At 30.1% G+C, this 16,399-nt stretch overlaps 4 protein-coding genes across 4 annotated transcripts in view; all 4 read right to left on the reverse strand.

Annotated features, from left to right (window-relative positions):
* LOC126551575 (UPF0746 protein DDB_G0281095-like) overlaps positions 1 to 16,399 on the reverse strand; it is a 327,628-nt gene that overhangs the window by 16,200 nt on the left and 295,029 nt on the right. The gene's annotated exons all lie outside the window — the stretch shown is intronic.
* LOC114119644 (52 kDa repressor of the inhibitor of the protein kinase-like) lies at positions 1,851 to 4,173 on the reverse strand. Its single transcript, XM_027981268.2, has 7 exons — positions 4,053 to 4,173; positions 3,588 to 3,974; positions 2,988 to 3,481; positions 2,667 to 2,825; positions 2,413 to 2,605; positions 2,029 to 2,333; positions 1,851 to 1,964 (listed from the first exon to the last, which is right to left on the reverse strand). The coding sequence occupies exons 1-7, from the start codon at positions 4,171 to 4,173 to the stop codon at positions 1,851 to 1,853; spliced, it is 1,773 nt and encodes a 590-aa protein (XP_027837069.2).
* LOC126552620 (uncharacterized) lies at positions 4,231 to 5,512 on the reverse strand. Its single transcript, XM_050207331.1, has 5 exons — positions 5,435 to 5,512; positions 5,272 to 5,355; positions 4,862 to 4,951; positions 4,553 to 4,789; positions 4,231 to 4,371 (listed from the first exon to the last, which is right to left on the reverse strand). Exons 1-5 carry the CDS (start codon positions 5,510 to 5,512, stop codon positions 4,231 to 4,233), a joined length of 630 nt encoding a protein of 209 aa, XP_050063288.1.
* Positions 10,602 to 11,756, reverse strand: LOC126552621 (uncharacterized). Its single transcript, XM_050207332.1, has one exon. It carries the CDS (start codon positions 11,754 to 11,756, stop codon positions 10,602 to 10,604), a length of 1,155 nt encoding a protein of 384 aa, XP_050063289.1.

The following is a 16,399-nucleotide window of genomic DNA, read 5'->3' on the forward strand; positions in this document are numbered from 1 at the left end:
CTCTTAAAGGAGGAAGAACATATTTAGATTTATCTAGTCATATTAAAAAAAAAGCAGTTATAAATGTAAAAAATAACGATAACAAGTGTTTCAAGTATTTGTAACGTGCCACGTACAAGCAATTGGATGATGTAGTATCGAATGGGATAATTGTAAAAAATGAAGACTGTGAAATATTTTCTAAGTGTTTTTTTATTAGAAAAATATTCTAAGTCCAAATAATTAAATAAATTAAACAGTGAAAATTATTCTAAGTCCAGGAGACATAAATATTGAACTGAGTGACGTGAAGGTGCTCGCTCTAACTCTGGTGGATCACGTCTAAAATGTGCCTAATCTGGGCCCCCTTATATACTATCCAGGGTCTGCCGTGGTACCCTGATGGTCATCTGCACGTGCATCCGCTTCTACCCACGCCTTGCGTCATCCGCGTGACGCCGTAAGTCAATTTTGTGTCTATAATATTCTACCGAGTGAGTGATTACGTACCTAGTATATTCTACCGGGTGGTAATTACATATCCACAATATGTTACCGGATAGCAATCATATAGTCATTATTTTCTAGCAGGTAGAAAGCATACGGGCGATGATACTTTTGATTAGTTTTTACTTTTTTTTTTTAGGTCCTAATTATTATACTCGATCATTACTTGCTTGGCTGCTCACCCTTAGCATAATTATAGGGATGTTTGTTATCCCCTAGTGTTGTGGTTATTGTTGGCTACAGTAAGTAGTAATTTATATATTATATTTAAAATAAGTATCAGAGCACGTTGCATTAATAAAAAAGAAAAATTAAAAGTTAAAGAGAATGAAGTAAGTTTTTGATGGTTTTAAATAATATTTATTTTGTATTTTGTACCTACATAGGCTACATTTATATTTATGTCATATTTATTTGTTTAGAAGAGTGATGAAATACCTATTGTTGATTCTCTGGATTCGCATACCGTTACAGACAATACTCCTGTTAACTGCAGTTCAGAAATAGTAAGGTTTTTTTGATGTGTAAACATCTATGCTATCGGTTTGTAGTACGACCTTCTTGGGGAATCGAGCGTCAGGCGTAAGTCATGTAGATGTGACTGCTTGAGTGTGTGTGTGTGTGAGGCTATTGCGCAAGGTCTTCGCGCAGGCTACCCAACATACGCGGCGGCGGTGGCGGACGTCACGGGCGGAGTGAGGTGGCAACACCGATTCATTATTATTATTAATATTATTATTTATTATTCTCGTTTACGTATACGCGCGAAACCGTGTTTGTATCGTATAATAATATTATTATACACTATTCGTTTTGTGCGTCGTCGTCGTGTCTGTACGAGATATTACTATATTACGAGGTATTGAGTAACTCAAACATTACTGTGGTTCATCAATTGAAAAGATAATTACTTTTAATTTAATTTAATTAATAATTTCAATTTTTAAAACAACGTTAATGCTAAAAAAATCAAAATTTTATTATTTCTTTTATCCATAAAATTGCAGCTGTATAATACACAGGGACTGAGACCGGACCGAAAAAAACTGGTTACAGAACCTAAAACCTTGTATAAATTAAAGAACCGAAAATAACCGTAACTTTTATTTTACATTTTTAAAAGACCCTAATTAAAACCGAAACCCTTATATAAAATCGAAAAAAAAAACCATGTGAGTACCTTTGTACTCACGAATGATGTGCAGGGGCGTGCTCAGAACATTTATGTGGGGGGGGGTTTTCAAGTAAAATTGAAGATTCTTGACTTTTACCTAACTTGACCATTAGTTTTTTTTTTAATTAACAACAAATTCAATTTATAGATTTAAATATTATAATATAGGTACTATTTATACATTCAAAAATTAAATAACAAAATCTAGTTTTCTTGATTTTTTGCCCAATTCATTTAAAACTTCTTCTGCTGTTAGTGGTACTTCTTTATGAACAGCTAACATAGTTAAGCCATTAAGTCGAGTCTAAAACCAAAAAAATGTTTTAAAAAAATGTATATACATTTTTATTTTAATATCTAGAAAATACCTCAGTCATTGAGTTTCGCAGATAAGATTTTAATCTTTTGAGACAAGAAAATGTTCTCTCGGGGGTGGATGTTGAAACAGGTAAAGTGCATAGAATTTTTAATAGAAAATATATATTGGGAAATATTTCTTTATCACACTGTCTCAACGCTTCTAAACAATTTTTAGGATATTTCACAAGTTTGTTAAGTTTAGTATGCCATAAGTGTAGTTCAGCTTGAACTGTTTGCTTGTCAATATCGAGGTAAAATTCAACAAGTTCATCAAAGTTTTCTGAATAAGTTCCAGAAAATAAACTTTGAAAACCTAAAAAACAAATTTATATTTTGAGTACCTGTTAAAACTTTTAACTTAAAAGTATATAAAAAATTATTCGTAGTCCAACCTTTGAATACATTTTTATGACATAAAAATCTTGCTTCTAATTGTTGAATGAATGAGTCTATGTACGGAATAGCAACAGTTACACGATAATAAGTTTCTGGTGTAAGATTCTCCATACTAGGGTTAGCTCGATGTTTGCTTCGCTGACTCAAACGCTTAATTGAAATAGTGATACCTACTATTTCAGCCATTTTCTTAAAAATAAATGTTGTAAGTTAGAGCCTAATTTATATTAATTTTTTTTCATATTTTTACCTCAGATTCTTTGAACATTTGTTTGAAGTTTTCATCAATATTTTCACGTAAACATTTAATTGTATCAACACTGATTTCAGCTAAATCAACTGCTTCTTTTAAGTCAATATCTATTTTTTGTAAAATTTTACATAACGGCAAACCATATGCAAACAATGTCTAAACGATAAATTCAATTTGAAGAATTAATTTATAAAATACATTTCTCAGTTCTCTAACATAATTATTAGTATTTTATTTAGTATTATCAGTACATTAGTATTACCATAATAGTATAATAGTATTACACCATAATCAATGGTATTACTAATTAGTAATTACCTTTACAACTTGAAGAGATACTAAAAATTCTGAATCGACTGATTTTAATAATATGTTGGCGTCAGTAGCAGTTGAATCTTTCCATTCGGATATCTTTTCAAGTGCACCAATAACACAAGAAAATAATTCAGCAAAGTCATTTATGGCTGTGTATCGTTCAACCCATCTTGTGGCACATAGACGCTTGAGAGATTTTGATTTAAGATCCAAGTCACTTTCATCAATTTCATTCAGCAATACATTATTTCGTTTAGGTGTTTTAAAAAAACAGTACATTTTTTCGACTGTCCCTAAACAATTTCTTATGGCCTGTATGTCACAAGAAGTTGATACAGCTAGATTCAACGAATGCGCCGCACAATGCACATATAACGCTTTAGGGAAGTTTTCCCGCACTACAGTTTGTGTTCCTTTAATGTGTCCTGACATATTAGAAGCTCCATCATATCCTTGACCATAGATGTTATTACAATCCACCCCACAAGAATTTAAACCTTAATAAACATAAATCATAATAAAATTAAAAATGATGAATAATTATTTATAATATTATTAATAAAATAAAATAATTTTGATATTTATAAAATACTTAACAATTACCATTTATAATAGAAGATGCTATATCTTTACCAGTTAGACTATGAATTTCAACAAATTTTAAAAAAGTTTCACGTAAGCAAACTTCTTTACCAGTGTTGGCAACATACCGGACACACAAACTTAACTGTTCCTTTAAAGAAACATCAGTGGTTTCATCGGCTAAAATTGAAAAACATTCTGCAGCATTAATTTCTTTCACAATTTTTTCAAGTATTAAATCACCACATGTAGAAATAATTTCATTCTGAATTTTAGAACTTGTATATTTGTATCTGGAATCAGATTCTAGGAATTCTTTGAAGTCAACCATATCTTTAGCCTTGTATTTGAGAATGGCTCTGAAATTACCTTCATTTACATGTTGATATTGAATATCTTCAGACTCGCCTAAAACAAGATTATAATACAATTTTATTACATGCATTTTAATCATGATAATAGTGAAATCAATGATATAATACTTACTTTTAAAACAGATTGGTCGAGAGTCTTTATGACCACGTAATGCAAGTTCTTGTCTTCCACACAATAATACACATTCTATGATTGGGAGTAGATTTGATCGATTTCTTTTTTTTTGTTTCATTCTTAATGTGAAAAATATATATTAACCACATGTGACATGTCCACATGAATCATAATTTTACATAAAATAATAAATATACCTTTCATTGTCTAAAATCTCAATGATGTCTGGCTTGTTGTTTGAAAAAGTTTTTAAAAAATAATCACCTTTTAATAAAGAAGTTTTATGATATTCACGTTTACTATGATTTTCAAAATTCTGAAAATATGGTTTAATTTACTAAATAATAATAATGTATATTAGATAATATAATATATTATATATAAATAATATATTAGATATTTATACCTATATTAGATCAAATACCTAAGCTATTAAATTTAATTTAAAATAAATCTATTATTAATGACTAATATGTTATATGTGCAATAATAAATACTTCTAAAGCATTCTTCCAGTTTTGATATGGAGTCAATACTAAGCCACCTAAAGCTTGAGATCCAAATCCACCATCTTTGGCAAACACCACACAATATTTGCAAAAAGCACCATTTAATTTTTCTGAATAACACAGCCATGCATATTTTTGCAACCAACGGTATTGAAATTTTATGTTTCTTTTAGAGTTTATAGGAAATTTATAATTTATGGTCGGTGACCACAAATTTTTTAATACCTAAAACAAATTAATGAATAATTTAATAAAACCTAATTTTCAAACTTGGAACAAATAAATATAAGTACTCACTGTATGTTTTTCAACATCAGACAAGCTTCCGCTTCGATTAATAAACAAGCCTATATCATTTTGTTTTACCATAGCCAAGCCACATTCAAACTTAAAACAGCACAGCATATTATAGAAAAAATTTAGTCAAGCAAATAAATGTGCAAATAACAATTATTTTATACAAATTTAAAGCGTAGCTAATATTATTTGCCTGTCTCAAGGAATCATTACTGACAAATATCAATATTGAACTGCTAAAGCATAAGAATAAAATAATATAATAATATAATAATAAAATATCAAGATAATACAGTAAAGTAAATAAAGCGATCAAATAATGGTAATTGTGTGAGCGAAATGCTCATAGTGACACCAACGACTGGTTAATGCTTACTATGTAATATGTAAAATGTATAAATAAAACTTACTTTTTCTGAACTGCAGTCAACAGGAGTATTGTCTGTAACGGTATGAGAATCCAGAGAATCAACAATATGTATTTCATCACTCTTCTAAACAAATAAATATAAATGTAGCCTATGTAGGTACAAAATACAAATTAAATAATATTTAAAACCATTCAAAACTTACTTCATTCTCTTTAACTTGTAATTTTTCTTTTTTATTAAAATACGATAACAATGTGGTATGTTTTCTTTTGTTGTCCATAATTAGTAGAAACACAAAAAAATTGTTTTATAAAACAACAAATTAAGAACCGTGAACCGCACGTTTTTTTTACTGTTATACACTTATACATTTACACCACGATTTAAGATATACCTATATATATCTTAAATGATCCTATGCAATAATCCTATGTATAGGTATCTTAAATTGTGATTTACAGTATTTACACCTAACGGCTAAATGATCAAACTACCAAAGTGTACGCCGAGTCGCTGACTGATTAGGCTGACACTGACAGTGTTGACACATAAATATTAAATAGTAATACGCGATTGCGTTGCAGTATCGGCAACTGTGGGGCAGCGTTTCCGTTGGAATTTGGTTTATCTGGTCCAACTGCCAGGTGACTCAGGAAGCTTGAAACATATGTTAGAAGTATTAAACGATAAAATACGAACTGGGAAATTTTATGACAATATAATTCGACAAACAAAGATACATTATTTCTTTTACAATCAAAAATAAAAATAATACGGTCAATGGGGGGGGGGTTGAACCCCATGAACCCCCCCCGTGAGCACGCCCCTGATGATGTGTAAACATCTTAGCTGTAGTACGACTTTGATTGGGGAATATAATGTCATGGTTTGAGTGGGAATTTGTATAATAAGGTAACAATAATCATACAAGATCGCGTTCTCTTTAAAATGTATATTTCTTCAATATCTCTTATACATGTAATTATTGGTTTATGGTAGCTGAAATAAGATACATAAATTTCTGGTTTTCTAAAATTTAAAAATCGCGAGAATACACCGTCTAGTGTAGTTTTGTAGTTGGTACTCGGAATATTTCGAGCGGTATTTATCTTTAAATTTAATTTATTTTCTAAAAACGAAATCAGCGTTTGTGCCTCATCTGATGAAAAGTTAATGTTGAAGTCGCCTCCCAGTATCATTGGCATTTTGTCATAATCTTCTCCAAGTTCTGCAGCTCCTCCCGGAGTGTATGGAAGTAGAACTAAGTGTAAGTATTTTACGATATCGTTTATATGTTGGTTGGGCGATATATAGACGACGACAGAAAGAACTTTCTGCCCGTTCGGTAGTATACATTCGGCTGCACACAAGTCTCCAATCGGTCTTGAAGTCACTGTTACACCTGTTGTTTGACGATATTCAATGTCCATGTTTGGTGTCGTTATATGAGAAGTATTTTGCTTCTGATAAATTGCGACACCACCAGCTCGTTCACTTTCACGTTTGAATTGAACACGACAATCAAAATTTGGAATTGAAATATGTTCGTCGTCAACTACAAAACTACACTAGACGGTGTATTTTCGCGATTTTTAAATGTTAGAAAACCAGAAATTTATGTATCTTATTTCAGCTATCATAAACCAATAATTACATGTATAAGAGATATTGAAGAAATATAAATTTTAAAGAGAACGCGATCTTGTATGATTATTGTTACCTTATTATACAAATTCCTACTCAAACCATGACATTATATTCCCCAATCAAAGTCGTACTACAGCTAAGATGTTTACACATCATTCGTGAGTACAAAGGCACTCACATGGTTTTTTTTATACATTTTACATATTACATAGTAAGCATTAACCAGTCGTTGGCGTCACTATGAGCATTTCGCTCACATAATTACCATTTTTAGAACCACTGATTTATATTTCATTCGATTTTGACAATATTATAAATATGTGTCATTTAGTTATTTATGAAAATGAATTCGGAAAAACATTGAATGTTATAAATAAACTAATAAAAAAAAAAGTTATTGAAATCTATTGTTGCCGTATACGTAATAATGCCGTATATTATATGTTGGCGTTATGCTCGCACGTCACTGATCGCCTTATTTACTTTACCGTATTATCTTGATATTTTATTATTATCTTATTAAATTATTTTATTATTAAGCTTTAGCAGTTTAATATTGATATTTGTCAGTAATGATTGCTTGAGATAGGCAAATAATATTAGCATACGCGATACGCTTTAAATTTGTATAAAATAATTGTTATTTGAACATTTATTTGCTTAACTAAATTTTGTCTATAATATGCTGTGCTATTTTAAGTTGGAATGTGGCTTGGCTGTGGTAAAACAAAATGATATAGGCTTGTTTATTAATTGAAGCGGAAGCTTGTCTTATTATATAATAATATTATAATATTATTATATAATTTTAATATAATATTACTAATAATAATTATCTTGTCTAATTTATTTATTCCAAGTTTGAAAATTAGGTTTTATAAAATTATTCATTAATTTGTTTTAGGTATAAAAAACTTGTGGTCACCGACTGTAAGTTATAAATTTCCTATAAACTCTAAAAGAAACATTAATTTTCAGTACCATTGGTTGCAAAAATATGTATGGCTGTGTTATACAGAAAATTCAAATGGTGCTTTTTACAAATATTGTGTGGTGTTTGCCAAATATGGTGGATTTGAATCTCTACACTTATGGCATACTAAACTTAACAAACTTGTAAAATATCTAAAAATTGTTTAGAAGCGTTGAGACAGTGTGATAAAGAAATATTTCCCAATATATATTGTCTATTATAAATTATATGCACTTTACCTGTTTCAACGTCCACCTCCGAGAGAACATTTTCTTGTCTTAAAAGATTAAAATCTTATCTACGAAACACAATGACTGAGGTATTTTCTAGATATTAAAATAAAAATTTTTATACATTTTTTTAAAACATTTTTTTGGTTTTAGACTCGATTTAATGGCTTAACTATATTAGCTGTTCATAAAGAAGTACCACTAACAGCAGAAAAAGTTTTTAATGAATTGGGTAAAAAATCAAGAAAACTAGATTTTGTTATTTGATTTTTGAATGTAAACCTATTGTATATTAGTATAAATAGTACCTATATTAGCATTATAATATTTAAATCTATAAGTTGTATTTGTTCTTAACTAAAAAAAAAAAAACTAATGGTCAAGTTAGGTAAAAGGCAAGAATCTTCAATTTTACTAGGACCCTCCCCCCAAGTAAATATTCTGAGTATGCCCTTGATATTGATCGTATTTTTTAAAAATATTATACATTATTATTTATAATAGCCAGGCTCGGATCTAAAGGGGGGGGCTAAGGGGCTTCAGCACCCCCTTTGGCCGTATTTTAAGTTATATCAAATGAAATTACTATAAAAAATATTTATAACAAATTCTTTATTTATCATTATTTGATAATAACAAAAGAACAATTTTCTTTTCACAAACCAAGTCATACTGGATGGTGGTTGCTGCCTGTAAACATGAATTTCAACCGCTATTAATATAGTACCAATGTTCTTATCAATTCTACTATTATAGTAGTGGAATGACTGATCTGGAAACTGTACCCATTTTCCAACATCAAACAGCTGTAGACATCGAAATAGATTAACAGTACAGTATGTTTTCTATCTCGATTGTTGTAGAGTGTGATAATAACTGATATCAATTAGTATCAACTGTAAGTTTAAGTATGGTTGTTTGTAAATTTGTATGTGTTATAACAGTTACTATAAAACAAAATATTTAAATTAAAACGTTTTTAGTTTAACTTCGAAATGGAAGACAAAAAAAGAAAAAGTAAACCTATTTTTGCATTCTTTCAAAAACAAATAAAAGAAAATGAGAATCATTCTTGTCAAGTAAATGTAAGTATATTTAAAAAACCATTATCTAATTGTTTTAATTAGCCTGTTCAACTTCAAATAACAGAAAGAATAGAACCAACTCAAGTCCCAGTAGGTAAATAAAATATATGTATACCTACAATAATCAATTAGATAAAAATTATTTTTTTTAGGTAGTGCATAATCAATGTTTAAAAAAAAAATTGAAATAATTCAAACTGAAACCGATTTGCTAGCTATTAATGATATGGTAAGTTATAACTTTTAAGCTTTAACTAACAATTTTTGTTCGCTCCAGGTAGTATTCGCTGCGCAGCAGTTGGCAGACGAGCGGATCACTGCAGCTAGTTTCAAGTTACGTACGCGCATGCGCACGCGCACCAATTCCTACTATCAACATATCTTATCAATAACTGATAAGCACTTCGAAATTTTACAACTGTCAAATGCAAAATCCGATATTATTTCTATAATTATTTACAATATTAATTTTTATTATTACATTTTTACAATAATATGTCTCAATATTATTTCTTAATTATTATCATTAATTAGTAAATAAGGTAGTCATCAATTGTTAATCTGGTCATACTAATATAAAATAATATAAATACTAATAATATATACAGGTAATAATATAAATCATTTATATAGACATTAAGTAATTAAGTTAATCGTCAATAGTTAATCTAGTCGTACTAATAAAAAACTCACAAAATCACAAATGTTTACAGAATATAATACAAATAAAACATTTAATAAATCTACTACTCGCTATTGTGGTTTCGAAGAGGTGTCATAATAAACATGATCAAAGTCGGTGTGTATTACTTCGTTAGATTGCCCTTCACTATTCATTGTTCTCATAATTGATAATTTTTGTATTTCTGTTGGTTTTGATAGTCTGCTATTTGAAATTTGCTGTTTTTTTTTTTTGTAGAGTGGAAACGTTGTTGATCAATTGTGGCTGGGCAAGTTAGATGAATTTGAAAAAAGAGGGCCAGAAGAACTTGTGGAATTAATCTGACCATTTTGTAAGATCATCATTAGTTCATCTAACTTTTTAATGCCTTTTAATTTTGCTTTATCTGTCGCAGTGCTGGCGATTCCTATTGTCGCATTAATTAAAGCTGTAAAGCGAGTCGAAATGGAAACCGATTCTTTTTGGTCAATCGATGTTATTTGAGATCCTTGAACAACATAATTACTGTGCTCTTCAAAGGCAGACGTTGCTCTATCTTCATCAATATTAATTTCAGTATCATTTTTTTCAGATACTCTTATGTAAGCATGCTTACAAAAGTTTCCTTTGATCTTATAATCTACGCATGTACGTGTAAATTGATGAACACATACACGACAACTAGGACATGCCAAAGAACATTTCATGCAATTTTCCGAATTATTGAATGAAACAGTATAAGGATGTTTATCTAGCGTTTTCTAATGTACAAGCTATGTGTCAATGTCAATTTTTTTCATTTTACTGCTTTCAATATCGATACTTCGGCGATGACTATGTGCTATTTGTTCCATTCGAAAAGTAGATTTGTTTTTCATCATTCTTATAGTCCTTTCAAACATCATATCTCTTGCAAAACGCATAAGTAAACTGATGCATTTGTCAACTCTTCTATTCTGTTTACCATGCATATAATAATATTTTAATTTCTTGTGCATTGCTTCCAGGTACATATTTGTGTTCAAAGATAGATCAAGTCTGTAACAAAATGCCCATGCTTTAGGTCGTTGAAAGTAATAATTTTTAAAGTAAATTCCAAAGTCTTTTGTTTCGTCGTCATCTTCACACATTGCAAGAAAGCACTCTAAGGAATTCTGAAACTGATCAATATCTAAAATTTCCATCAATGTACGACAAGCTTTATACACTTCCGACTGCTTAGTTAGAGATTTAATTTTATTAAGATTTTTTCTCCAACTTCTGTCTACATGCAAGTTGCAAAGTAAGTGATAATCTGGGTTTGACATTATATTAGACCAGGCATTAATGTATGTTGAGGTATCGTCTAACATAAGAACTTTAGTAGTAATTAAACCTACTTTTTCTTTTACAGACAAAAAAAATCTAAACATAACCACTGTATCAATTCTATTGCTTAAACAGAATGCAACTGGGCAACCAACTCCAAATTCATCAACTACAAGTAATGTTGTGAGCTGAAAGTCATGACTGGTAGTTCCATGGATGCTGTCAACGCAAATTCTGTCAGTTGCAAATTTTGACAAAACATCTATTTGATAAGGTGTCATTATTACAATCATAAAATCTTCTTTTAATAGTGGACCTTCTTTCTCACATCCTTGTATTTTAAAATATGATACTGGTGACTTTTCTTTGAGTAACATTTGTTCTTGCACCCATATTTCTGTACTAAAAGCTTCATTTGTGTATACAATGTCTCTGTCCAAGTCATTATCTCTTTTAATGTTATGTAAATCTCGTTTGTCCACAGTATGGAAACGGTTGACACTTTCTGTTGAAGTTACAGATTTTCGAATATCTTCCAAAATCCGTTCAAAAGTCACACCTGATTTAATTTTTCCAGCCAGTTCATCTCTTTCTTCTTTTGATAAATGTAAGAACTTCATATTTAATGTATAGCCAACATGGGTTCTTCTAAAATCTAAATTCTACTGTTATGTGACCATCAACATTAGTTGTCGTCATTCCAGCAAGATAAATCTTACCAGTTTTGAATATTTGTGACCATTTCATTCTCTTTCCTGAACCTGTTGTTCGGGAAGATCCTGATCTGTGACAAAAATAATACGTTTTGTTTCCAACCACCCTTTGTACAACAAAGAAAGACAGATCCTCTTTTTCAATATTCTCAATATTCTCTTTTTAAAATTCTATTTGATAAATAGTTTTATATAATACAATATACAATAACAATATACAGGGTGAGTTTTTAACCATACTCTTCTCATTCTAAATTCTAAGTAAATCGAGCTAGTATATTTGCAATGGTATGTACTTTGTAGAAAAAAATCCTTATGCAAACCCTATTGGTTTAAAATGTGGAGAGTATGCTTAAAATTTAAAAATCCCTTTTTGTATTATATATATTAATTACTAATAAGTTACAAAATTAATATAGATACCGTGGAGAGAGTCAAACGCTGTAGTTTCTTTTATTAATTGTACATTATGTTCGTTGGAAATGTGTTAACATACATTTATGAGAGTTTTAAAGTCTGCTTCGCATAAAGGACATTTCACCAAACGGACATTATTTCTATTATCCACACCATGGGCTTTTTGCATATGTTTATTCCTATTATCTATATTGCTAAACATACTATCGCACAAAGAGCATTTCTCCTTTTCATCGTTTCGTTTTCGTTTATTTAAGTTTATTTCTGATATTTTTATATAATAGTTATAAACACTATTGTTGTTATTATTAAAACTCTTATTGTTACTAGTGTTATTATTGTTATTTGTATAAACACTATTGTACACACAACTGCAAAACAAACTATATGGATGATATTAAATTTGGATTTTGTGTAATTTAATCTAATAATCTAATATCTTTCATATATGAAAATATTAGATTATCCATAAAACAAATTGAACTTTATCTTTATTATTCTATTATTTGTTATTAGCTACTGATAGCTGGAAGTTTTGTTATAATTTAATAATTTCATAAATATTATATATTATGCTAGATTATTTTGTAATTTTCACATTATTATACAGTACTATAATTATAATAAATAATGATACCTATATAATCAATAGAAAAATAGAAAAGACATTATTAATGTTAAAATACCTATGAATCTTGGTTTTTTTTTATAATTTACTAGCTGACCCGACAGATGTTGTCCTGTCTTAACAGTGAGTATTATATTTGTATTGGTATAATTAAAAAACAAATATTATTCCAAAAATTGTTATATAGATGGTAAATTGTATTTTTAGAAGTTTTATAAAGAGCCCGGACAAACTTTTATTACAGGGGACCTGGCTGAGTTGATTTTCAGCATTCAGCAACATATTCTGTTTCCAAAAGCCTAGTTAATCCCTACAAGCTTCCACCGTATTTATTAGTAATATACTAATACAATACTATTATAAACTAAGCATTAACTTATTGACAATATAACAATGATAATTATTCATTAAAAACATTTAATTATAACACCTTAATTAATATATTATTATGAGGTAAAGCTTTATCAATACAACTCTTAAACTTATTTTTGATTCATTATACATTTTTCCAGTGGTTTTTTTAATTTGAAGATCTATTATACAAGTATAATGAATTATAAATAATGTTACAATAATATTTTATATTAGTATGACCAGAAAATATTAAACTACTGTGTGACCCTGTGTTAACGGGTATGTAGTATCATCAACAATTATCGTATTTCCGACAAGTTTGATTTCTTTTTTACCTAAACGTACCGTTTTATTAGGTTGTAATTTAGGACCATACGTCTTGTCTATGCTGTATGAATCTAACAATTCATCTATTTGATAAAAATGTAAATCTTCAGTGTTGTCTATAGTTTTATCCAAAGTAGATTTTTGTATTTCGTTTAACGGATCGATAATCGGTTTAAATGTTTCTGTTACTATTGATTGAATATCGGCTTTTCCTTGTTTTAATGCAGTATATTTTCGTTTAATATTTTCTTTTGCTTTTATCAATTCTTCGAGTACTTCACCACTGGCGTCCATGATCGTGAATGAGATGTTTTTTAAAAAACGTAAGTTTATATTATAACCAACGTGTCGAAGCCGTGACGATAACGCCCATTATCGCGTTCACACTCTTTGTTTATTACGATAAAGTTGAACCTCACCTTACGCCAACACGATGTACAGAAATCTTTAAATTCTGTATACGACATGTCACCAGAGCAATGCTCCATGTAAACATGTTTTAAATTAGTTTCATCTTGTTTAAATAAAACGATAAGGTTAGCGTTATCACGCAAAAGTTGTTTTGGTACTTTTGAATAACTCTGAGCTAGATAGCACACATCTATAAGGTTATGCCTTCCCCTTGCAAAGATTGATCTACATACTCCTTGCCCCTCTGTCAAAATTCGTCTAGAATATACACAGAGTTTGGTAGGGCTTTTTCAGGTTCAATAACTTGTTCGTTTTCGTAGAACGTAAATAATTGTACTCCTTCGATATCTGATAAGATATTACTCAACATTTTATATTTCGATTGATCCAGAGTTTTCGAATATATGTAAACGTTGTGAAATCTTATTCCATTTATATTAGTTAATAATGCAAACATTAAATTCGTTTTTCCACAGCCGGACGGACCCACAATAAGCGCACGTATCGTATTAGGTAGAAGCGGACCGTGTCTATAGTTTTGAAACGAAGTAGGTGGATCTACGTTCTCAACTGTAATCTCGGTTTCTTGTTTTATGAATTTCATTTTGATATAAATATCTATGTTGTGATGAGAATGTCATCAATACACAATGTCACTCGCTCGAAGAAGCAACAAGAATAAAGGTGGCGGGCTTATTAACACGCTTATAAACAAATTACCGGTCGAACTTCACGTGCCTGGTAAGTTTATTAAATCCGATATTATCATAATAATAATAATAATAATATTTTTTTTTGTAGGTTATCAATACTGTGGACCTAGTACAAAATTGAAAAAACGTTTAGTTCTTGGTGATAAAGGTATAAACCCGTTAGACGCTGCGTGTAGAGACCACGATATCGCATACGAACGTAGTAACTCTATCGCCGATCGTAACGAGGCTGATCATATATTAGAACAGCGAGCCTGGGAAAGGTTCAAATCGAAAGATTCTGGTTTAAAAGAAAAAGCTGTAGCTTGGGGTGTGACTACTGCCATGAAGGCAAAACGTCAAGTTGGTGGTGGTTGTAATTGTGGGTTTAAAGCAGCGGTTAAAGCAACTAAAAACGTTTTAAAGAAAAAAGTCGGTGAAAAAAATTTAATGAAATTAACAAAAAAGTGTGTAGCCGTCGCACGAAAAACATTTAAATCTACAAAGACAAAAGTTCCGAGAATAGTGTTATGGGCTACGAGATATCTATAAGATATCTACGAGACTACAAGGCTAAGTTAGTATGACCATGCCTGTGTCAAGGGTAATGCGGATGCTACTATGACCATGAACGTTGTCGGGATAGTAAGCGCACCAATAATTACAGTACCTAATGATGCATTTGAGATGTTATTGCACATTTCAAATTCGTGTCCGAATTTGCAACAACAACACAAGACACCTGGTTTTACCCAGAAGGCGAAAACACGACGTAAACAAGAGACGCACCACATATTAGGGAGCCCGAAGACCAGCAATGACCACCACAGGGGGACAGATGTACCAAAGCTATCAACAACAGAGCACTTTCACGTCACTCAGCCACTTATTTAATTTGTTACATGTATTTTGTTTGTATGCAATAAAACATATTACGTTATTAAGTTTAACTTTCATTCAAATTAACCATTTGGATTCAAATCTGATACTGGCACGCAACAATTTGGCGCAGTCGGTAGGATTCACTTTTCAAGGAGGCAAACCGTCAAAGGCTACCATCAACAAGGAAGATTGCGCAGTCTACCTCGTTGATAACTCCAGAAGAGAAGACCATTCAATTCAACGTTGCAGAAAGTATCAGACAGGATGACAACATCAACGAACGTCGCATTATTGTGAGTGAATAGTTAATTAAATTATTACACGGATATATGTTACAAAAATATAAACCTAAGAAATATCATTTAAGTAACTGAATATATTTAAGTAGGTCGTAAAAAAACTATTTAGGATTTTTTTTTTTTTATTATTAAAGGGCAATTGATTTATTTGAATTATTATTGAGAAATATTGAGTTATTATATTATTATTGAGGGCATATTGAGTTATTTGAGTTATTATTGAATTATTATATTATTTTGAGGGCATATTGTTGAATTATTGAGATTATTATTGGAATTATTTTGAGGGCATTGTTGAATTATTGAGATTATTATTGAGGGCATATTGTTGAATTATTGAGATTATTATTGAGAATTATTAAAGGGCATATATTATTGAGTTATTATTGAGTTATATTATTATAGTTGATTGTAAAACGTATCAAATGAGTGTGGAAGCAATTTATGGAGAACACGGGTACATCTCCTTTGGAAGTAGCTAATCCATCGAATAAGACGTCTTTAGAAACTCCAGATTTGAGTTTAGAAGTATTAAATAAA

Source organism: Aphis gossypii, chromosome X (assembly GCF_020184175.1).
Source record: "Aphis gossypii isolate Hap1 chromosome X, ASM2018417v2, whole genome shotgun sequence".
Lineage (NCBI taxonomy): Eukaryota > Metazoa > Arthropoda > Insecta > Hemiptera > Aphididae > Aphis > Aphis gossypii.